Source organism: Molossus molossus, unplaced genomic scaffold (genome assembly GCF_014108415.1).
Source record: "Molossus molossus isolate mMolMol1 unplaced genomic scaffold, mMolMol1.p scaffold_m16_p_20, whole genome shotgun sequence".
Lineage (NCBI taxonomy): Eukaryota > Metazoa > Chordata > Mammalia > Chiroptera > Molossidae > Molossus > Molossus molossus.
In genome coordinates, this window is record NW_023425356.1 from 50,826,243 (window position 1) to 50,849,496 (window position 23,254).

General features: G+C 38.3%; 1 protein-coding gene across 3 annotated transcripts in view; it reads left to right on the plus strand.

Annotated features, from left to right (window-relative positions):
• Positions 1–23,254, plus strand: part of KIFAP3 (kinesin associated protein 3) — a 108,168-nt gene that overhangs the window by 59,016 nt on the left and 25,898 nt on the right. For 2 of the 3 annotated variants that reach the window (XM_036272709.1, XM_036272708.1), the window contains exons 17-19: positions 82–167; positions 12,311–12,500; positions 18,873–18,972. In XM_036272709.1, coding sequence (XP_036128602.1) covers positions 82–167; positions 12,311–12,500; positions 18,873–18,972 — 376 coding nt within the window. Of the gene's footprint in view, positions 1–81; positions 168–12,310; positions 12,501–18,872; positions 18,973–21,431; positions 21,697–23,254 lie in introns of those variants that run through there. The other variant, XM_036272710.1, reaches the window with a different exon arrangement.

A 23,254-nucleotide genomic window follows, 5' to 3' on the forward strand; every position in this document is an offset into this window, starting at 1 on the left:
GTGTGAAGTTAACTCTCCTGAACTTTGGATTGAATAGCCTCAATCTCAAATGTCGTTTGTGTCTTTAACCACTTGTTTCAGAGGCTCCAGCATATCTCATAGATCTGATGCACGATAAGAATAATGAAATCCGGAAGGTCTGTGATAATACACTAGATATTATAGCGGTAAGTAATTGATCTGTCTCCACAAATTATAGCAGTCTTCATCTGGGGAGAAATAAGGCGTTGTGCACCTATTTAGAGCATTGCATTCAATATAAATACAAATATGTCTTTTGGTAAGGCTCAGAAAATACAGTGATACAAAATTTACTTTTTAAACATTATTAAGACTTTTGGCTCTTTAAAAAAATATATGTCTTTATTGATTCTGGAGAGAGAGGATTGGAGAGGGGGAGAGAGAGAGAAACCTTGATCAATTGCCTCCCACTTGCACCCCAACTGGGGACCTCTGTACCCACAAGCTGGGCATGTACCCCGACTGGGAATCTAACTGGCGACCTTTCGATACACAGATGACACTCAGCCTACTGAGCCTCTCGGGCCAGGGCTCTTCACTTCTCAGTATCAGCTGCTGATGTAAAGAGGTTTTACACATAGAGTTCTAGGTCTAGTCTGCATGCCATTTCAGAATCACTTGTTTGTCAGAGAAATTATCGCGTAGGGGCAGAGGGTTTGATGATGATTTCTGCCAGAGCTCAACACAGTCTACTCTGCAGTTTGGCCATTAATGTTTTTTCAAATAAGTCAAATATTAACTATTTTTCAATTCTCTGATAATTTTTGTTATATATAGGGTGAGGCAAAAGTAGGTTGACAGTTGTGATACAAATAATATAACAATTAATAAATTATAATACAAGAATAAATGGTATGTTTTACGTGCTCACAACTATAAACCTACTTTTGCCCCACCCTATACATAGATTTATTTTGTAAGTTACTTTGGAGTGATGAAATGCACACAATTATTAATGCTACTGATGACTAGAGAAGTTTTTAAAGGGTATATATAGCTGTTGGAACGTGATCAGATCATCTGAGTCCTGCATAGAAACTTGCCCCTTGTGCAGACTCTTTCAGAAATCGTGCTGCTCACCAGTCTCTGCCTGGATTCGGGCCTTGCACCTGGCATGTGCCAGATACTAGATTCCTTTACATTTTGTTTTCCCATATGGCAGACACTGCTACATACAACCTGCTTGCTTCCTTCTTTGAACTGTTTTTCTATTTTTTGTTTTGGCTCACCCTGTAAAAAGTTTCTTGAATACAGCCCATTCAGTAGTTTTCAAAGTTTAACTTGTGTTTTAAAAGCATCAGAATAACATTTAAAGAATCAATTAACAACTTCATTGCCAATGCTCCGAGTTGATATTTCTGCTAGTGATCTCATTATGACATTGGACAGTCACCATCAGGTACTTTTTGTCAGTTTTCCACATTTTATTTCAGAAATTCATCTTATTTGATAACATCTGCTCTTTGGATTTGACTGATTATATCATTACTGGTTTAAAACTAAATGAGTGCATTGATATTTTAGCTTTGATCTCTAAATTACAATAGGAAAACTTTGCTATGAAAGCCATGTTCCACCCAGATGTTTCATACATATCAGCCGCTGGTCACAGGGTTTATGAATACAGACTGGTTATTACTCCTGGAGAACAATTTCATGACTCATGTCCTATCTTTTAGAAGATCACTGATGTCACTGTTGCATGTAAAGTATGTGATGTAAGAACACTAAGCTTTTTAAGTTCTGTGGGTGACTGTTTTAGCAATGAGGACAGGAGAGAGATGGCAGCCTGGTGTGAACAGATTTGGCAAACTCCTTAAATCTCCTTCTTTCGAGAAAGGGTGGACGGAGGCAATGATAGATTTAGATGTACATATTAGGTATGTGTGGTCTAGAACGTAAGTTAGTGAAAGTTCCAAAAGGCCTGCTCATTCTTTTTATAACAATATTTAGTATAAAAATATGAGTATATTTATTATAAGATGGAATTTTTATTCCCAGTTATTTCTAAACTCTGAGCTCAAGTCTCTCATCTGAAACAGGAATTATCCCACCCTTTGTCTACCTTTCTTTTCTAGATACTATTCTAGCTCTCTACTTCTCTCTAGAACCATGGTTTTGGAAAAAATTGCCCACATGTTGCAGTTGATCCTTGAACAACCTGGGGGTCAGGGGAACTGGCCCCTATACCTCCAATGCAGTGAAATCCACAAATCACTTTTGACACCCCTAAAACTTAACTATAGTCATCCCTCAGTATCCACAGGGCACTGGTTCCAGGATCCCCACAGACACCAAAATCTGCGGAAGCTCAAATCCCTTACAGAAAATGGCTTAGAACAGTGCTTACAGTTGGCACACTGCATCTACGGATTCCCAACCGTAGATCCAAAATACTGTCTTTGGCCCATGGTTGGTTGAATCCCAGGGATACAGATGGCTGACTATATTTACTGAAAAAAAAAGATCCACATATAAGTGGACCAGCGCATTTCAAACTCGCGTTGTTCAAGGTCAGTTGTACTTCCATCATTTCCTTACTTCCCCCACCGTGTCTTCAGCCTGTGCCACATCGGGCTTCTGCCTCTATGGCTGCATTGAAACAGTGTCACTAAAGTCACCTGACCTTCATCTTTAAAAATCCAATGAGCTCTTTTAGTCTTCGTTTTACTTTGTTGATCCTGCTCTCTTTGAGGGAACTTGCAAATCCTGGTCAGCATTAAAATATAAATCACAAAGAAGATTATTTTAAATAATTACATTCATAAAAAGCCTTGTTGATGTGAAGACTTCAAAGAAGATGATCAGCAAAATGAAAGTGCTAATAGATCAGCTACTATACATGGCTCTCTCAGATGCTGTCTGATCCCTTGAATCAGCATTTAAACATCTGAACAGTAACCTGGAGGTTGGCCTGTGCATTAGTCATGTGATTTGCAGGTCCTGCTGTGCCGTCAGCTGAGCCATGGCGGGTCTTTTGGAAGAGAGGTGATGCTAGAGGGCACAGCTCTGGAAACATACTAGGTTCTGCCGGAGGATGTGTCTACCTTTTTACTATTGCACACCTACCAGATCCAAGGCCCTGGTTCAGCTGTAGCTCGATCATTGGGAATGGCACCAGTGCAAGTAGCTTTTCCCCAAAACCTCTTCTCTTCTCAGCTGGGTTAGGATTCTGGTCTTAGTTTTGGAGCTCTGTGGAGTGGCAGCTTGGTCTTCTAGGCATTGCATCTAGAATAGAACTGATTTGAGTTCTCCCACCTGCTGGATGATCTCAGGCAATAATTTAACTTGTGAAGATCCAGTTGACAGTGAGTCCTGAGGACCAGAGCTCCTGGAAGGGGTGGGAAGGGGTGCACGAAGCATCTCCCATATGGTGGTCACTCAGTATGTTCTTTTCAGACTAGACCAAAACTCAGACCTGCTAAGCTTACATGTAGACTGAATCTCTGGATCAACATTTCCCTTTTCTTAGTGCAGATAATTATGCTATTTTCTGTTCATTTAAATTTTTTAAATGGTATAGGAAAATTACCTGTTCACTGTTTGGATGTTAACTGTGGGAAGTTATTTGAAGTGTGTATTTTAGCCGGGCATATTACCATTTATAGTTTAATGTTATCCCACAAATGGCTGAATTTGTATTTTAAAACTTCATGTTGACAATTAACTGAAAATTCTTGACTGGGACGGTGTTTGAGGAGGGAGCTGCCTCTGCAGTGCAGAGGTGCCCCGCCTGTCTGGGCACCGTGTTCTGAACTGTGGTGACTTGTTGGGGTTTGTGCTCAATTTATCAGCTAACCTCAGACCGCAGTTACACTCCTCGCTTGCTGGGCCTCCATACTGGGGAGAAATTTGAGGAGTGGGCATTTCAATACCTCAGTAAAAAGACAGCTTCTCGGGCCACTTGGGACACAGCTGCCAGTCTTCGGTTCTTTGAGCCCAGACTCTATTACTGATCATGACTTCGGGGTGCTATTTGCTTGTCCTGAATCTTTTTCAAGAGTAAAACAAGAGGAAATTGACTTAATTTGAAACAGGGGGACTTTGATTAGGCACAGCAGCGATGATGAAACACTAGAAATAGGCTGTCAAGGGAGAAGGTGAAGTCTCTGTCCAGTTGCATCAGTGATAGCTAAGTAACCAGCTGCCTAGGGTGGAAGACTCTTTACCCTGAGATTTCGATGTCCTGGAACCTCAGCATGGCTGTGTCCTATACTAATAAGAAATCCAAAAATAAAAAAGAGAGAGCGAGAGAGAGAGAGAATGGAAAAATTTATAGCTTAAAGCAACTTATCTTTAAGAAAACAAACTTCTTTTTCACTCAAGACTGACAGTGTGAAATAATACTAAGAAAAATTCGATGCCTTGCAAGCACTAAGGAAACATGCCTTCTGCAATGAAGTGCGTGTCCCCAGATTATGGAAATGTTACATTAGTGATGATTTGTTTAATGTATTTGCGCCCAAGCCCTGAGCTGGTGAACTGAAACAGATGTGTGGTGGGCGTGCTCCTTGCACCGTGGAGGGTTACACGTTTGGAGGTGGCCTCTGTGGCCTCCGCGGCCAGTTGTCGCTGTGTGACTGGGCCCTACAGGTAGTTCAGGAGGCAGAGAATGGCGGGTGAGAGGAGCCTAGTAGCTTCTTGGTCCTCAGGGGGTTTCCATGGCAGTTGACCATTGCCTTTTCTTTTCTGAGATCTGGGAATCTTGAAGGGAAGAACAGAACCCTTTATATGTAGAGAGCTCCTGAAACCCCAGATAGATTTTCACCCTTCCGTGCCTCCTCAACTTTGTGCGAAGTAATTGTGAACCATGTAAATTCTTCCCCAAGTGCCAAGCAAATTCTTTCCCCGACTTTACTGGGATTTCAAACATGTGCTACGTGTTCATAAAGCACCTACTGTGCTCCAGACACAGGTAGACACTGGGAGTACAGCGCAGCATGACCTGAAGCCCTAGAATGCACAGGGTTACCATGGAGACTCTAGAGCACGAGGGTCCTGGTGTCTAGGTAGAGCTGGCCTTCGCAGCAGCACCACTGCGTGGCCCCACCCACTCGTGTTCCGGGCCAATGGCACATCATGGCCGCAGGGCGTTCATAGGAGTAGACGGTACCATGCTCCAGTAAAGATTGACGTCTGTTGTCTGCAGCCAGCCACAGGCCCCCGTGATTTGGTACCATCGCGGGTTTATGGTGCTCACATTTTCGATGGCTGCCCTTTTTGTTTTAGGAACTCTATGATGCTGAGCAGACTGTGTGCATTTGAGCGACTTGGAACTAATAGCTAGCTCCGGTGTTCTAAACTTGGAAAGCACGGTGCTGTCTTCATTCCAGGAGAGACAAAATCATAATAAGACTGGTGTATTGGAATGAAGTAAATCAATGTAGGTTTGTTTACATGTAACCTCTAAGACCTCAATTGTTACGGTCTCCACACAAAAGTCCCAGGAATGCCTGAGTCAGGCAGAAAAGCTGAGTTTATTAATGATCTTGCCAGCATGGGAAAGCACTTTAGAAACGTCTCTTACATCTCTAGAAGGGAAGTTCTGGAGGAAGTTTCATAGGGGCAGGATTAGAGTTGCGTTAGAAGTCAGTGTTTCAGGACAGGCTTGCAGAAGCGGAGAGAGGGTAGTAATTGGGCACAATGGGTAGATGGTCATCACTTTTCATTGGCTTGCAGGTTCATTATGGGCACAGAGCAGAGATTTCTTAGTTGTTGACAGAAACTTCTAAGATGTTCTTTCTAGAGCAGGTGCAGTTGATTCTTCCTTGTTTTACACTCTTGGTAAATTTTCATTTCTCAGATTTGTCCATTTGATCTTTATGTCTCAGTTCCATACAGTCAGATTGGGTTTAGTGAGACCAGTTTGGTTAGCCCTCTTTTGAAGTTCGCTTTTACACTGCATAAACCTAAGAGGAAAACAATCAGGGTATTTTTCTAGCTTTTTAGAATTCACACACACACACACACGCACACACTAGGTCTTCAAATAAGGTCATTTCATTCAAAGTCGTTTCTTTATACCATTGAGGAGATGCCCTAGGAACTTAACTCTTGTTTATAGCAGTTAGCCTACTGTACAAGTGGTTTAGTGTGTCGTTTCGCTTGAAGTCACAGAACAGGCTGTATATTATCTAGGTATATGCATATGTGTGTGTATATATATGAATGTGTGTGTATCTCTGCCAGTCCTATGCATGTTACTTTGCTTTTTTAATTGTCAACAGTTGGATTTAAAAGAACCCAAGCATAATATGAAAGATAAAAATCATGATTTCTTGTTTAACTACATTTTATGTAGGCATGTCTTCTCCTTTGTGGCCTGACTGGACATGCTATTTAAAGTGATATTGCACAGATGAGCCTCCTTAGTGGTTTAAACAGAGATTGAAGAGATAATTCTACTGTGAGGTCTGGTTAGAAAATGCCATAGGCAAGACTGAAGGGCAACACTTGGGACAGTACTGTTGCAGAACAGGCCTTATGTGCCTCAGAGTCAACATCTCCATTATGTATGTGTTTAATTATGTGTATCTACATATGTATGTCATATACATATCATTGGGAGAAGTAATTTCTAAGATATAAAAGGCACCTTTTTAGCAGCTATTAACTTAACTTTAATGAGCAACTAAATTACTCTAGATCTGCTTTAATTTAGTATGAAGAATTGTATTAAATAAACCATATTACATTCTCACTTAGGGGGCTGCCACATTAAAGGAGAAAGGAAAGTCTGTTTTCCATCAGGAATTTTAGAACACAGAGCAGATCTATGTAGCTCTATGTTATCCTGTACTGTGTTAATCAGATACAAGGTGTGACGGAAGCCAGTGACAGAGTTTCCTGATAGTGAGCAGGCTCTGGTAATAGGCTGGCTAGGGCTGCATACTGTTTCATTGGTTAAGTGGTAAACACAGTGATATAGGACTTCAAAAAGGATGGCACATTCCACACAAAGTCAAGCCATAAGTTTTCATGACACTTTAGAATTTATGGGAACTGAGCGCTTAAGATCATATTGTCAGGAGCTGAGAAGAAAATAAAAGACATAGTGTGTGCACCTTTAAATATAAGATAAGCTCAGGGCTCAAAGCAAGGCTATTTGGGCACACTCCTTGTGAAAAGAAGCATTTCAGAAATGAAGAAAAAACAGCTGTATTCCTAGAGTATTTCCACAACAGCTCGATGGATGTTCATATGGTTCAGCTTGGCTTAGCTCTGACATCCCTCAGTTTCCATAGTTATTTCTGACAGCCAGGGGTGGTGATGGAAGAGCTAAGTAGAGATTGGAGCAGAACGGTTAAAGGGAATGGATTTCATTGATATATATGTTGAATGCGTTAAATTTTTGACACTGGACATTCACTTAGAATTACCATTTAACTTTTTAAAATAAACTTATACTGCCAGTATTCTTCAGTTTTGGGGGGATAATTATTTCAACAGCTTTATGAAGTAATGGTATTAATCACAGATTTTAATTTATAGAATATTAGAACTTGAGTACATCTTAGATTTGGTTTTCATTTTAGGAATGAAGAATCTAAGACAGAAGATATTAAAATACCTGTAGAAGGTTACATACTTCTCTAAGTATCAGAGCTAGAACCAGAACCCAGATCTCCCAACTCCTAACTTGGTGTTCTTTGCATCATAGCATGCCGTATTATTAATAACGTTGCCATGGTTACTACTCTGCTCATTGAAGTGCAGCCTCACAGAAGCTGGCTGGGTCCTGGGATTCCCGAATGCTGGCCGTGGGAGCGGCGAACGCCTCTGCGCGCTTCACTGCGGTGGAGGAGCACACGCAAGAGTGCGTGTGTGTGTGCGTGTGCATGTGCGTGAGAGAGAGAGAGTGAGAGACAGAGAGACGGACAGAGAGACAGAGGTGCACAGAGACCAAGGCCGCGGAGGAGTGGCAAATGTAAGGCGGCTGTTAACATGTTTTTTTGGAAAGTATATATCTTATCTATTTTCAAACTGTCTTGTTTACATTTTTAGTGTTAAAATGGCCTTTCTTTGCTAAAATAGTAATAGTAGGTGGCAGTTGATTTACATTTAGTGTCAGTTCCCATTTGCTTTCGAACCTTTCTTGAAGTCTGAGGCTCTTGGACCACACTCCTGGCCCATTCACCACCCTGGCTGCACAGGCCCTCCGCAGCCACTCGCCGCAGTGCTGATTGTAAGAAATCCAGGACAGGGAAGCAGTGTTCAGAAGTATGAAGATAAAAGCCAGCACCATGTAGCAAGATCTCATTGGACTCTAAGCAGGGTTTACTGCTAAGGAAAAGGAGAAATGAGTCGTGTGAATGAATGGGGCGTGCCTCTGCACACACCTGCTGCGCACCCAGATGCGTGTTTGGGAACGCACACCCGAGGCTGCCGTGTCACAGAGGGAGCGAGCTTTTGTGGCACAAGTAGAACATCACAATGTTTGACACTGAGCCTCTAAATTTAAAATATATATTTAAAAATATTTTCCGAAGTTAGCTGTTACTACTAGAATTGAAGTCATTCAAAACTGGTTCTTTTTTATTTGGGTTCTATCTAGGTAAAGGGACTATGGGTATTTTTTTCTATAATTTTCAACTTTCAAAACTGAGATAGTTTTATAATTGTAAAACTCCAAATATTTTTTAAAAGTAGTTTTCTACCTGAGTGAGACTTGAAGGCCTTGATGCTGTTTGGTTGGGGTTTTGCTGCTACCCTTGCTATGGTCTTAACAGAAAGCCACCTACACCAATTAAATCTCAAGACCACCACTGTGAAAACCACTTGTCACTGCGGCCGGGGTCTGTAATCATCGTTGGACCTTCTGCAAAACGTAGTTTTCTGTGTCCTAAATGGTGGAATAGCATGCCCTGTCGTGTGCTCCTTGACGGAGAAGCTATTTTGTTGTTTCATCTTGTTTTGTGTCTGCAAAGCTGGAGCGACAACCAGAGTGTTTTCATTGCGAAATCCCGTAAACAGCAGGGCCCGCATTACCGTGTCAGTCACGGAGCTGCAGACCTGTGGCTTCACAGCACAAAAGTCCTTAACATTAGAACACAGTTCTTTTTAATAAGGAAAATGATAGTATAATCGATGGCATTGCTACTAAAACGTTGTGGCTTTATATTAGAGGCACCCTGGTTCTGTGGGTTCATTCAGTCATAAACTGGTAAAAGACAGAGGAGGAAACTTGAGAGAGGAGGCCAGTTTTACTTGTAATAGAACAGCAAACCCTATATTTTATAGGCTTTGGGCACATGACTGGGTTTTAACTCCTGTTCTTGCACTAGCAATCCATGTGCTTGAACTTAAATTGTAATAAAACAGTCAAACCATATTTTTCTGTCATCTTCCTTGAATACTTATTCATTCAGATAATCAGATTTTAAATTTCTCTGCCAGAATGGAAAGTTAGTTTTATATCTCTTGCCAAGTGAAACATGCTAGTATTCATAAAAGAAACAATACCACTTAAATTAGTTCCAGTATTTAATGTAGATTTAATACGATTTCTGGTATTCTAAGGCATATTCTGGGAGTTTGGATGACTTATAACTACCTTATCTTATAGGAAAAAAGCAAGTTAGAATGGAAAATTTTTTGCCCAAAGTATCATTTCACTTTTTGTTTATGCATTAAATTCTTTACCTTAATGAATAGTAAGTTCAGCCTTCTCTTCTTTTATAAGCGTACATGTGATCATTCTTAAATTAGCTAGCCACTTTGCCCTGGCAGTTTGGTTCAGCGGCTAGAGCGTCGGCCTACGGACCAGAGAGGCCTGGGTTCATTTCCCACTAAGGGCACGTACCTCGGTTGCAGTTTGCCCCGGGCCCCGATTGGGGTCGTGTGGGTGGCACTCGATATGTCTCTCTCACATTAATGTTTCTCTCTCTCACCCTGTCTCCCTCCCGCTCTATCTGAAGATAAATGCAAAAATGTCCTCGGGTGAGGATAAAAAAAATTTTTTTTTTTTAATTATCTGGCCACTTCTAAAATGACAGTAATATTTTTGCAGCTAACTTTGAGCATATACACTGTACCACACATGGAACCAACAAATATACTGTACTTTTGAAGTCATATAGTTTAAATAGGTTCAAAGTTATATTTAGCACTTGAGCTAAATTATTTTAAAGCTAATTACAGTGCCCCTATTGCATAATTAGCACCACTCAGTATTTTATTTAATTTTGGAAAGCCAAAGCTAAAATCTGTAGTCAATGAAACTACTTGTAACAACATCTCTCTGCTATTTTTTCAACACCCTTTTCCCCTAACACCCTTGCATGTGTGGTCAGTCGAAAAGAACATGCTTGAGAATATAGTGAGTAATGTACTTACCAGACCAGAAGCCACTCCCTCCCATATCATTGCCCGGTCAACAGTTCGACCCCTTCACAGACTCTTAGAGCTGAAAGTTGACCTTGGAGGTCATTTATTATACGAATTCACTGAAGAATCCTTTCTACAGTGACCCTGCCAAATGTTCCTTTATTCTCTCTTTAATTGCCTTTTCCACATGCTGCCCAAGGTTACTTCAGTGTTCTGGGCCTCGTTTTCTCATTTGTAAAATGGCAATGATTATAGTACCTAATTTAGAGAGCTGTTACTTCAATTAATTAACAGATTTAATGGCTAACATTAAGTGTTTTCAGTATAGGTTTTCTAAATGCTTTATCTGTATTTTCTCATTTTATCAGAACAATTTATGTGTGATCAATGATTGGATGGATTGTTTAAACGATTATATCTAATCACTCTAACCATACCAACAAGACATGGCATCTGGATTTAGCACTTATTGTTTATATTTAAATTATCAATTTCAAATATAGGTTAGCATTAAAAATATAACTTAGAGTAAAAAACTCCCTTCAGTGATTTAAATATTGACATTATAACAGTAGAACTAATAAATGTTTATTATTTTTAAAGCAAAATGTAGTAATTAATGTTTTTCATAGCTCTAGTTTTATATAATTTAATTTTCAATAATTATATTCAGAAGTAGATTGACAACTAATAGGGATGTTAATAGATAGCTATTAGAAAGAAGGGAAGCTTAATAATTTAGAGGCAACATTGTCATTAGCAGCACCATAGCCCAAAATACCTCCTACCTACACCGACCTCCGTAGACAAGGAGCATCTATAAGGTTTCAGAGATGTGCAGTGAGGACACCCAGTCTGAAAGCTGACACCGCTAAGAGACTTAGTGATATTGTGAAACTTTTAAAATTTAACAAGTAAATTATTAACAAGATAATAATAATTACCCTTATTATAAAACTTCAGACTTATTCTTAGATCCCAGAAATTCATTCTATGATGACAGTTTTTGACTCAAGCCTCAGCTTTGGATAAAAATCGCACAACTATTTAAGTACAATGTACATTTGGCCCACTTCTTAGTTATCATGGTCGTGTTGCCTATCGGAGGGCAGTGCTGTTAGCTGGCACCGTCCCACCTCCTTTCTAGATAACTGTGCACAAGTGTCACTATGACAGGATTTAGAACTGAGAACCCTAGGGTAAGGATGAGAAACACCTGAGGCCTTCTTCTGTCTGTGTCGTCAGTGGACTGTCCACTAATTGTTAAGTGAATGCATTGGTCAGAAGTAGCTATGACCTGTGGGAAAAGTAGGAAGCTAGATCCATTCGACTGTAGTTTATAATAACTTGCCTTTTCACCTGCAAAGTATCCACCAAGGATGTTCTCTGTGAACAGGTGTTGCAGACACGGCGGTGAATAGGCACAGTCCTGCTCCTTAGGAATTCATGGCTGAAGCAGGGCATAGACACACATAAAGACATAAGTATGACTAAATAAGATAACACTATTATTTTATTTTCCCTGGTAATCGTTTCAGTAGTTGGGAGCAATACTTTACCAGCGCTTTTTATCCCTACTGGAAAGTGTTATCTGAACAAAGAGACACAGCAAAAGAACTCATTGCAATGCTTCACCACCCTGTCATTCGCGCGCAAATAATCGCAGCCGCAGAGCTCCGTGGAAGCTGGAGTCCGATGTCTGCCCAGCGTCTAGTGATAAAGAACGTGTGAAGTCTAAACTTTTCCAGAGTTTGCCATTGCTGTGAGCAACTGGCCATCCAAACAGAGATGGCTTTAATTGATTTTATTGGTTATTATATAAAATCATTCTGAACAGGTATTTTAAATGTCTCCCCTGACCCGAACGAAAGACCCCTGCGTTCTCATGCCGTAAAAGCAGTTACCTGAGTGCCCAGGGAGTCCCTTCTCTTGCCGAGGCAGTGATCACTGACCGTCCCCCCAGGAATACGACGGAGAGTGGGCTAAGAAGATCCAGAGCGAGAAGTTCCGCTGGCACAACTCCCAGTGGCTGGAGATGGTGGAGAGCCGGCAGCTGGATGAGGGCGAGCAGTGCCTGTACGGCGAGGAGCGCGTGGAGCCCTACATCCACGACGGAGACATTCTGGAGAGGCCGGATCTCTTCTGCGGCTCGGGTAAGGGCCGGTCCCGGCGGGAGCGCTGCGGGTGCGGGCCTTCCGCCGCTGACTTCACTCCTGTTCGTTCCTGCTGTGTTTTTCCAGAATAATTCCTGTTTTATAATGTGATCTCCATGAAAAAACGCCATGGCCAGGAAATTAATTGCTCTTAATTTATTACATTCTAGAGTATAGACCTTGAAATGACATCTTCAAAATGTTTTACTTCTGTTTGAAAATGTGATATTTATTTTTCTTCATTTATTTCAATGTATACCTTACTAAGTTATATTTTGTTTTCCCTGTATTTCATTTTAACAATCTAATTTTGCCATGGTTTTACTTTAGTTTCGAAGTAGTAAACTATTTGGTGACTCTTCAGTTGGGATGATGTACGTACACATTTTATAGCCATACTTGTTTTTCCTTCTAAACTGTGCTAGTGTTTTCAAGGTAAAATTTTGTTTTTGCATAAATCGTACATATAACCTTGTTGATTCTGCCATACTGCCTTTTCCCAGGGATGAGTTTGGCACAAAGGTTGGTAAGTTTTTGCATATTTTGGCTTTTAATGTGTTTCACAATTGCCATTATTAATAGTCATTGAAGTGATTTAGTTGAAGGAAAGGATTTCTAAAACCTGCAGCAGGTTGGAAATGAAAGGCATGAAAGCAGTTGTTTCTGAATTAATGGCTAACTTTTTTCCTACTGTGTATAGATTCCTGTGTTTTCATAACTGTGCATTGTGCAAATTGCCCAAAAGCATGCATTATTTTTTATATTTGGTATAGATATTTGAATCCTGGAAAATTGATACTGTATTTTGAAAATTAAATAGATCTCTTCCTAACTGAACTTTACAGTAGTTATGAAATACTGCTTTGTGTTTCAAACCAGATGGTGTAGATCATTAATTTCAACCAACCGGAATTTCTTAGTTCAATAATGGCAAGCAGCTGTCTCGTACATATTCAGATATTCATGAAGTAAATGATGTAAAATATATGTGATATGAAGTTTTCTGTTAATAGAAATCAGAATTTCTTGGAATCAGATTTCTTGCTTTGAAGATTGATAGCTACTTTTCAGTGGGAATCACAGTTTGCAAAACTAAATAAAATTGTAACCACCACACTATTCAACTTTGTTGTTTTAATACAATTAGAATTTTAGAACAGATTTCTAAAAAGTTAAAGTACATTTTCAAAATTAATTTATTTAAATTAACCTCTTAAATGAAAATTATAGACATTTTTAGATAAGATATTTTATAATTAAAATGTACAACTTAGGCTTTTGTGAGAAATCTAAATTGAATATATTTTTATATTCCAAAATTTAGAAACAGCCACCACTGCTGGAAAAATAAATAAAGCATTTTGGGGGCAAAAATGTATCATCAGCTATACTCATGGTTGTTTTTTAATACCTGTAGCCTGATGATATGGTGGACATCTGACAGTGAAGATTACATTGCTGTGAATTTAAAGATATAGTTCTCATATCAAGCCATCAATTTTGTTTTAGTTTATTAATTATTTTACCTAGTTCATTTTCCATGAGTAGTTCATCTACTAAATGAATCTCTGTGGTATCTCTTGATGTATGTCATGGAAATCTAGATAACACCAGCCTTTTGTCTCTTGTGTGCAGTTGTATCTTCAGAAACTTAAGTGAAATTTGCAATACTGCAGATTTGAAAGCCATCTGATTTAAGTCCCTGGGTCTGCATGAGACTTTAGGCACTTCCGATAAAAGCAGGCTTAGTTGCTTTTTAGCCACAGAGGTTAAGCAAAGTGGCCCATAATTCCCTGGGTCTTATCTTTTGCTTTAAATGAAATATCATTTGCTACTTGCTAGTCATTAGTATTGCCTTCTATATATTCAAACTGTTAAATATGTCAAATATATCTGTTCCTTTCTCTGTTGCTTTTATTTTATTTTTTTAAGGATCTTAGTATTGTCATATGAAACAGGGATCTAGCATTTCCTTTAGTCACAGTATTTTTTTCTTACAGTCTAAAATTATTATGATTGTAATCACTGATTAGTTTCCTTTTCTGTCATGAAAAGTATGCTGTTTGCTTTAGTACATTTACCACAGAGGAAGCATATCGTAACTTATTACTACTGTTATAGCTGTATTGCTACTACACATTTCTAAATGACTTTTTACTTTCTTTTTGTTCTTCATCAATTGTGGTGAATCTTATTTCTAGCATTTGACATGTAAATATATGTCTGAATATGAAGCTTAAGATGGTTTGCTTCTGTCTCACAATCCTTGTAAAACTATAGTTTTCATTTATGTATTATCTGTGATGTCTTATTAGAGACAGCCAGATAAGTTATGATTTATCTATTTTAATTATTTCTTTTTCTCATTTTCTCCATTATTGATATCTGTTTTCTCCCACATAATCACAATTTCACCTTTAGCTGGTTCACCAAAGGGCCCAATATTGTTTTCATTTGACTTGAAAAAAATAACATTTGTGTATTTGTTACTTTTGTACACAATGTTTACAAGCCAGTTTTTAAATCGACTTTCAGGATTCAAAAGCCTCATAAATTACTCTCCTGACAATAGATGTGCTTTGATTTCACCCTCATTCCAGTACATACCCATTTATTCGTAAGCGTATTTACCACCATTCCTTGAAACACCCCAGAAAGATGTGTTGGACATAACATGTATAAAGGCTTTATGTAACCTAGTAACCTACATGTAAGGAGGGCTCTGCAGCTCACCAGGGCTCTGATGGGCATCTCTGTCTTCTGTCATTCTCTGCTTATTTAAATGGCCCATGAAAGTCTCCGGTTCCCTGTTACTGTCTTTGAAGCAATAAGGATAGAGTAGGAGCCCGAGAAGGACACGCCTAGATTTATCTGAAGTTTGTAATCAAGAATGAACAATTTCTCTTTAGTATTTCTATGACACAGTTACTTTTGGATTCAGAATGCTGAGAAACAGATAGTCCCGAAGAAGTTGGGGTGCCTGAGGGGAGGATTTAATTTAAGGTATAATTTAACTCTTATTAAATTATAATAAACTCTAGTGAAAAAAGATCACTCACATATCAGAGTTGCCTAAATTTTGGCAAGCCATTAAGGGCACAGTAGAAGCTGTGGTGGACAGAATGAATTGCAGTGTCTTAGGAGTATTAAAAAGTAAGTTCAGAAGTATAAACTTTCTCTTTTATACTCACATCGTATCAGGCTTGTTATGTTGTTAAACTGAGTGTAATCTGCGTTTACACAATTTCTGGCTGAATCTTTAAACTGAAAAACACTCAGTCTGGTCTCTGATGAGCCTCCAGCTTGTAGTTCTGCTCCTGCTCCGTTTCGCCTGCTCCTCGTTTTCCCTAGGAAGCCGGCGGCAGCTCCATCAGATGGACGATGTTGAGAATTCGATGAGCGTTTTTTATTTATTTTCTTCCTAATCTGGCTCACTTCATGGGGTCACGTTTCATGTAATAACTTTTAAAATATTATTCAGTTATCTTTTTTATTTAGTTGTATTTATATCTGAAGTATTTCTGAGTGTAGAATCTTTCATTGTGCTGACACGCTGAGTCTCTGAATTCATTTTCAAGGTGTAGTGTACATTTCATTTTGGTATTTTACTTAGCTTTGTTCCTTTAGATTGGCAGATTTATTAAACTCTGATCCTCAATTATTTGGTTTTAATTTAACAGAGAAGCTTGTTGATTTCTGTGGCCTTAACCTTATTAATTTTAGCCATACTTTCACAAAGTGTTAGAGTCATATAAAGTTGTTTTTTTTTTTTAGCTGTTCAGCTCTCTATGGTTTCTTGGCATTTCCTACAATTTGATTTTTTTGTAACTTTTTGTGTTTAGCTGTTTTGTTTTAAATTTATGGAATCTTTAACTTTTAGAGAACATAGAAACTGGTCTAAATAGTATAAGACATTTTTAAGCTACCTCTTAAGTATTTTAAATTTACTAAAGTAATGAGACAGATAGCAAAGGTATTCACTAACAATTCAGCAATTAAATAATAATATGTCTTTATAGATACATGTACCAAATGAGTAGTACAGGAGTCTAATAGAAATATAAGTCACCTCACTTAATCATTTGCCAACTGTATTATTTTTTCTGTTTACTCAAATTTGTTTTTTTGTTTTTTTTTAATTCTCACCCAGGGATATTTTTTCATTGATTTTCGGATAGAGTGGGGTGGGGGTGGGGGGGAGAGAGATACAGAGAGAGAGAAACATCAATGTGAGAGAGATACATCAATTGGTTGTCTCCTGCACGACCCCGACCAGGGCTGGGGACAAACTGCAACCGAGGTACATGCCCTTGACCAGAACTGAACCTGCAACCCTTTGGTCCGAAGGCCAACGCTGTAACCACTGAGCCAAACTGGCCAGGGCTGTTTACTCGATCTTTAACATCCTTACTCCTGAAATTGATCTTGTCATTAGTGCTTACCTATATTTCAGGACTCAACCCAGTCACACCTCTGCCCCCTCCCTCCCCAAGTGGGATTGTCGGAGCCCTGTGGACACTGTGACCCACTACAGCTTCTCTGTCTCTGGCGCTCATCTGGTACCTATACCCATTCCCTCTGTGTATCATTTATTAATGAGCCATAGTGTTTAACTGCATCTTACGTGTTTGTCTCATATTTCACTTAACCTAAGATTCTTGAACACAGAAATTATGTACTGTAATTTTTGTGTTGACCACTGGACCTAGGAAAGTATTATTATGCATTTGGTAGATATAAGATGGTCATCTGTGACTGAGTAATTTATTTACCACGTCCCACATCTATAAACAATGTTGTGGGTGTACCTAGCCAATATTTATCTAGAGGTCACTTCACAATGCAGAATACTTTCAAAATAGGAAAACCTAAAAGGCTTAGAACTTTCTAAATAGTTATTATGAAAGCCATATCTTAAAATGTATTTGTTCTGCGCTTAGGACAGCCTTGAAACCACCACTTACACCTTTTTATTTTTATCAGATTATTCTTAACCTGTTCATAATTCTATCAAAACTAGGTTATCTGGATTCTTAGTTTGGAGCAAATGAGAAAATAGTGTTACTTGAAAATCGGTAAGAAGTCGTAATAAAGACCTGGATTTAGGAAAATAAGCACTTTATAATCAACGGAAAAGACCTCAAAAAAGTGTGGTAGTGTAGAGCCATTTAGTGTAAGTAGTCAAAGGTATCCAATCACCTAGGCCCTAAGTCCTAGGGCTTGCTATTTAATAATTGATGCTTATAATGAAGACTGCATCATCAGGAAGTATTTAAGTGTGTTATGTACACTTTTTAAAAACACAGGGAGCAGCCCTGGCCGGTTCGGCTCAGCGGTTAGAGCGTGGCCTGAGGTCCCGAGAGACCCGGGTTCAGTTCCCGCTAAGGGCACGTACCTCGGTTGCAGTTTGTCCCCGGCCCTGGTTGGGTCCTACGGCTGTCAACCACTCGATGTGTCCCTTTCACGCCGATGTATGTGTGTGTGTGTGTGTGTGTGTGTCTCTCTCTCTCTCTCTCTCTCTCTCTCTCTCTCTCTCTCTCTCCTTCTCTCTCCCTCCCACTCTATCTGAACAAAAAATGAAAAAATGTCCTTGGGTGAGGATAAAAATAAATAAATAAGTAAAAAAAAATAAAAACATAGGGAGTATAAAATATATTTATAAAGATGGCTAACCCAAGTTTGTGCGTGTGTGTTTTAAGGTTTGTCAAGCATTATTTATTTAGAAATTTACTTATTTGAAATATCAAATTCCCCAGTCATGTTACGCAAATGAAGCTGTGTGGGTAGAAAATTTGGGACTAAAGTTTTACACTTGACTGATACCATACTATTTATTTCATGTCTCCTTGCCTTCACTCACTCTCTTTCCTCAACCTGGACCCTCCTCACTGTCTGTCCCTCCTCACTGTCCCTCCTCACTGTCCCTCCTCACTGTCCCTCTTCACTGTCCCTCCTCACTGTCTGTCCCTCCTCACTGTCCCTCCTCACTGTCTGTCCCTCCGCACTGTCCCTCCGCACTGTCCCTCCGCACTGTCCCTCCTCACTGTCCCTCCTCACTGTCTGCCTCACCCTGTCCTCGTCTATCTTTGTAAGTCCCCTGAAGGCAGGCGTTGTCTCACTCATCTCTGTACTTATACAGACCGCCACATAGCAGACACTCAGTAAACGTGCCCGCCCGGTGCTGGACTGTTGGAAAAGAACACACGGGCGTGTGCTTGTCTGGTCATACTCCCAGGAGAAGAGCATGTCATGCTAACGTTTTTCCTGCCAGATTAAATATGCAGATCATTTTCTATTGTGTTGCTCGATAAAATAGTTCCTTTTTTATTCCCTACAAATATGTTTTGCTAGTTACCATTTTCCTTTTTCTAGATGGATTAATTGCCTCTGAAGGAGCCATAAGTCCAGATTTCTTCAATGATTATCACCTTCAGAATGGAGATGTAGTTGGACAGCACTCATTTCCTGGCAGGTAAACCACCTTTCCAAGAAAATCTAATGTTTTCTTTGTTTTTGAAAAGCTAGAATTCTCTTCATTTCCCATTTTTCTTTTTTTATTAAAGAGGAAAAACATACTCGATATTTTCAAGAATATGCTTGCTTGATTTTAAATTACTTCATAAAGTCGCATTTTCTATGAAAAAAATGGAAATCACAGATCTGAAAAATGTATGTGCTTCATCACTGTAGAAAATCTAGGCTTTCTATTGAAAGAGACAGTAATTTTGTTAAATTAATGAACCCAGATTGCTTTCCAAAGCTAATAAAATATAAAATAAGAACACAATACATGTATTTTAACAGTTATTCAGACATCACTGTTAACAAGTTGATGCTTTGATTAAAAACTTTTTCCTCCTTGGATATCATGCAAATAAAATATTTAAGGAAAAAAATCTGACATGTTAGCATTGTTCTACAGTTGACTTGTAAACTTTTACCAGGATGTGTAAACAGTATTTTCTTCTTCATATCATTCCTGGAGGCATAATATTTGAATTTAGACTGACTGTTGAAATTTCACATTAAATTAGTCTCACGAATACCTATGGTCTTATTTGCCATTAAGACTATTTTTTCTTTAAATTATGTATTTAATTTCCTGTTATAAAATTGTACTTTTCATTAACATAAACTATTTTCTGTTTGGAAGATGTGTTTATGTATTTTTTATTTAAAGAATACAATTATGACTAATATTTAATAATTCTTATTGATTACTTATAATAAGCCATTTGATCCAACAGAAATTATTACAACCATTATTATTGATCATCTGTTGTGTATAATCTCTTTTACAAATATTCATCATATTTATTTTAGCCTGCTCTGCAGTGTTTTAAGGCAAGAATTGTTATAGCCATTTTACAAATGAAGAAATCAAGGCTCTAACTATTTAAGTAACCAACTCACACTAGTAGGATGTTACAGAAAAAAATTTGAACTGAGATCTGTATGTCTCCAAAGTTGATGTTCTTTCAAACATGATGCCTAATTTGGAAAGAAACATAGCATACCATAGTGACTTCTAAGTGTCTTTTTGTTTTTGTTTTACCACAACCCCATTAAAGAAACACTTGTCATATTACAGCCCAGTGCACAAACACACATTTGTTTATTTATTTGTTTACATATTTGTTTATATATATGTATATATGTAAAACAAAAATTTCTTAAAACAATAATTACTCTTACTGTCAGTAATGTACAATGATATATTCTGTTTTATTCTATTACTTCATTTTGGAATGCATGTTGCAACCCACTCTATTGGTTTCACAACTCATTGATGGTCATGACTCAAAGTTTAAAAGCATGGTGGAAAATGTAGTATTACATGAAATGTGATACCATATAGGTAGTTTAGAATTCTGTTGTGGACTTTAAATAAGTAATAGCACTTTAGAAATAGTTTTATTGGTGTACTGGATTGTCATGGTAAGAAACTCCTTGCCTTAGGAAATAAAAGTTAAACGTGGTTACATACCAGAAAGCATATGGCCTTTGATTACTTCTGATGTTTCTGTCTATATTAGCCATAATTATTTAAATGGAGGCTCTGTTTAATCATAACTACTATACTCCATCATGGGACAATTCCCTGTACAAATGTTTCCTAAAACATAATTGGAAAAGGAAGAAATGATTTGGGTTTATAATCCTAATATTTATATGGAAGATTTTTGCTGATGGCATTTACACGATTAATTGTTCTGTCATTTATATTTCACCATGAACAAAACATTGTTTTTGTATCTCCTTCAGAAACTGCCCATCTAAAGAAAGCAGACTGATACTAATTATGCATTACTTACTTGAGAAAGACTTGATTTCATTTTTATGTAATTGTGTGATTTTCAAGAACCTGAATATTTTCATTAAAATTTAGTGTATAAAACAATGAATTTATGAGCTCAATTCAGCAAAATTTCTCATTTCTGGTTTTCAAAACATGTTTTTTATATAAACATGTTTTGAGAGACAGCTGTACTTGGTGACTAAGTTATGCATGGTGGCCAAAGATTTCAGGATTTTATTTATTCATTCTGTTAATAACTCTTTAAAAATGACTGGGAAAATTCTCTTGCCTTTGTACCTCCAGTTCCTTTACAAAGGTAAAAATATTAAGTAGTGTCTTTTATATCATAAAAGGCACATCATAGTAATGTTGGCTTAAAAGGTTCGTTAATAAAACTTACTATAGACTATTTTCAAATCAAAAGAGTGATATACTTATTTATTGTAATCATTTTGATTTGAGAATTGTTTGCCCTTTACAAAGAACTCCCCTGAGAAAGTTAAGTCTTTCATCTCTTGTCTCTTGTAATTTTTCAGGCCTTAAATCAGGTAACTGTATCGTTTTCTTTTTTTATTTCCAGGAGAAATAATTTACAATGAATTTCCTTAGCTTTTTTTTTTTTTTTTTTTTAGGTAATAGATCAAATAAGAAGGGATTCTCTGTTGGATCAGCAGAGATACTGGGAAAGTCTACAGTGTAGCCCAGACTCGGGCATCCTGTCCACATTCCCTACTCTGTAACCATTTACTCCTGCTTTTATTCAATCACTTTTGATTGGTTAGGATTCTCTTTTAATAGGATTTCTATGCTCTTCTTTGATAGTAACAAACCATAGATCTTATCTGGCTTATTTTTTAATTCTGAAAAGACTTAAGTATTTTGAATTGCTACATAATTACTCACATATTTTGGCATGAAAATTTTGCCGCAAAATGTCCCAGATGTGAAATTTTAAACTAATGGCTACCTTTCAGCTTCTGATATCCAATCGGTAAATTTAAAGCCCATTAGATCAAATAACATTGACTTAAAAGACTGCTTTTGAAATTTTTTTATTTTAACTGATTTTAAGCAAAATAGGAATATTTTCTGAGAACTGTAAACAGAAGGTGTTGAGCTCAGAATAAGAAGACCTAATGGACAACACGAAGAATTGTGTTAGTTATGAAAAAATAGTGTCTCGATTGAATTTTGAATATTGAAAAAGCTGATTTTTAAATACTTTTAAAAAGAGTAAATGAATTGTTTTTTAAACAGGGCAGTTGTCCAGATGACTTAAAAATCCTTTCCCTGTTCCTTATCAGATGTCTTTGATAAGTAAGCACTGTCATGTTATCTGAAAAATTAATAATAATAAGTTAATGTCTAAAATGTGAATTTTTAGTCATCATGATTGTTTTTAATGTGAGACCGGATGGCAGGGCCAGTGCCCTCCAGCCGTGCGCATGGCTTTCCGGTCTTTGTGGGGTTTTAACATCGGTTTCCCTGGGGTCAGGTAAAGCAGATGGTCCCAAGTTCCTGTGAGGTAAAGAATAAGTTTCTGATTTCTATAAGAGGTGTTTTTGTTTGTTTGTTTGTTTTTAATTGTTCAAAGAAAAGCCTTTCACTTTCTTCCTAAAATGGCAAATTTTGGTAATAGGACATATCTGTTAAATTGCAGAAACTAAGCCAGATTTAGAGAACAATTCAAAGGAGTCTTTTCCTTAAAATCCAAATCAGGAGGTCCTTAATCTGGATGCCTGCATTTCTGTAATGTAGCAAGTGGTGTGAAGAATGGCAGTGCTGAAATCTGTCCGTCCGTCTGTCTTGTTCTACAAGGGGGAGTGACTGTCTGATGAAGTGGCTGCGGCAGCTGGACAGTGAATCCTGGGTTTCAGACACACGGCACCGTCGGTCTGAAACTCTGGCGCTACAGCTTCCCGACAGTTAGAGGCGACGCAGTGCGCCAGGGCTCCAAGGCTTTTAGCTGTGGAGTCGCCAGCCCCAGAGGGTCAGATGTACAGCTTCCCTCCCCAAACCTGAACTGGTGTAAAGTAAAGTGGAGCTTGCCATTTAAGCTAATTAAAAATAATAGGAGCGGGGCTAGCTTTTCTCTCCCTTTTTACCACGTATCCGTACCATACTTTTGGACCGTTTTTTATTATAACTCTTACTTTTCAAGACTAACAAGAACCTCATGTTGAGTATTTTTAAACTGCTTCCAGCTTTTACAAATCAGTTTTTGTTGCAGTAAAAATGGTCCATTTTTCTTTTATAGGAATCCAATTTTCATAAACTCGAAAAAAATTACAGAGGCTGCGTAGGTTTCCTTGGAGGCTTTGGACAGTGTTTTCAGAGGGAGGCCTGGAGTTCTTTCTGGTGGTTGCCACAGTGATGCTGTTTCAGGGGAGCCCAGCCAGCTCGATGCACCCTTCCTGCCGTCTGATCCAGGCACTTTCACCTCCTGTGTCCGTTA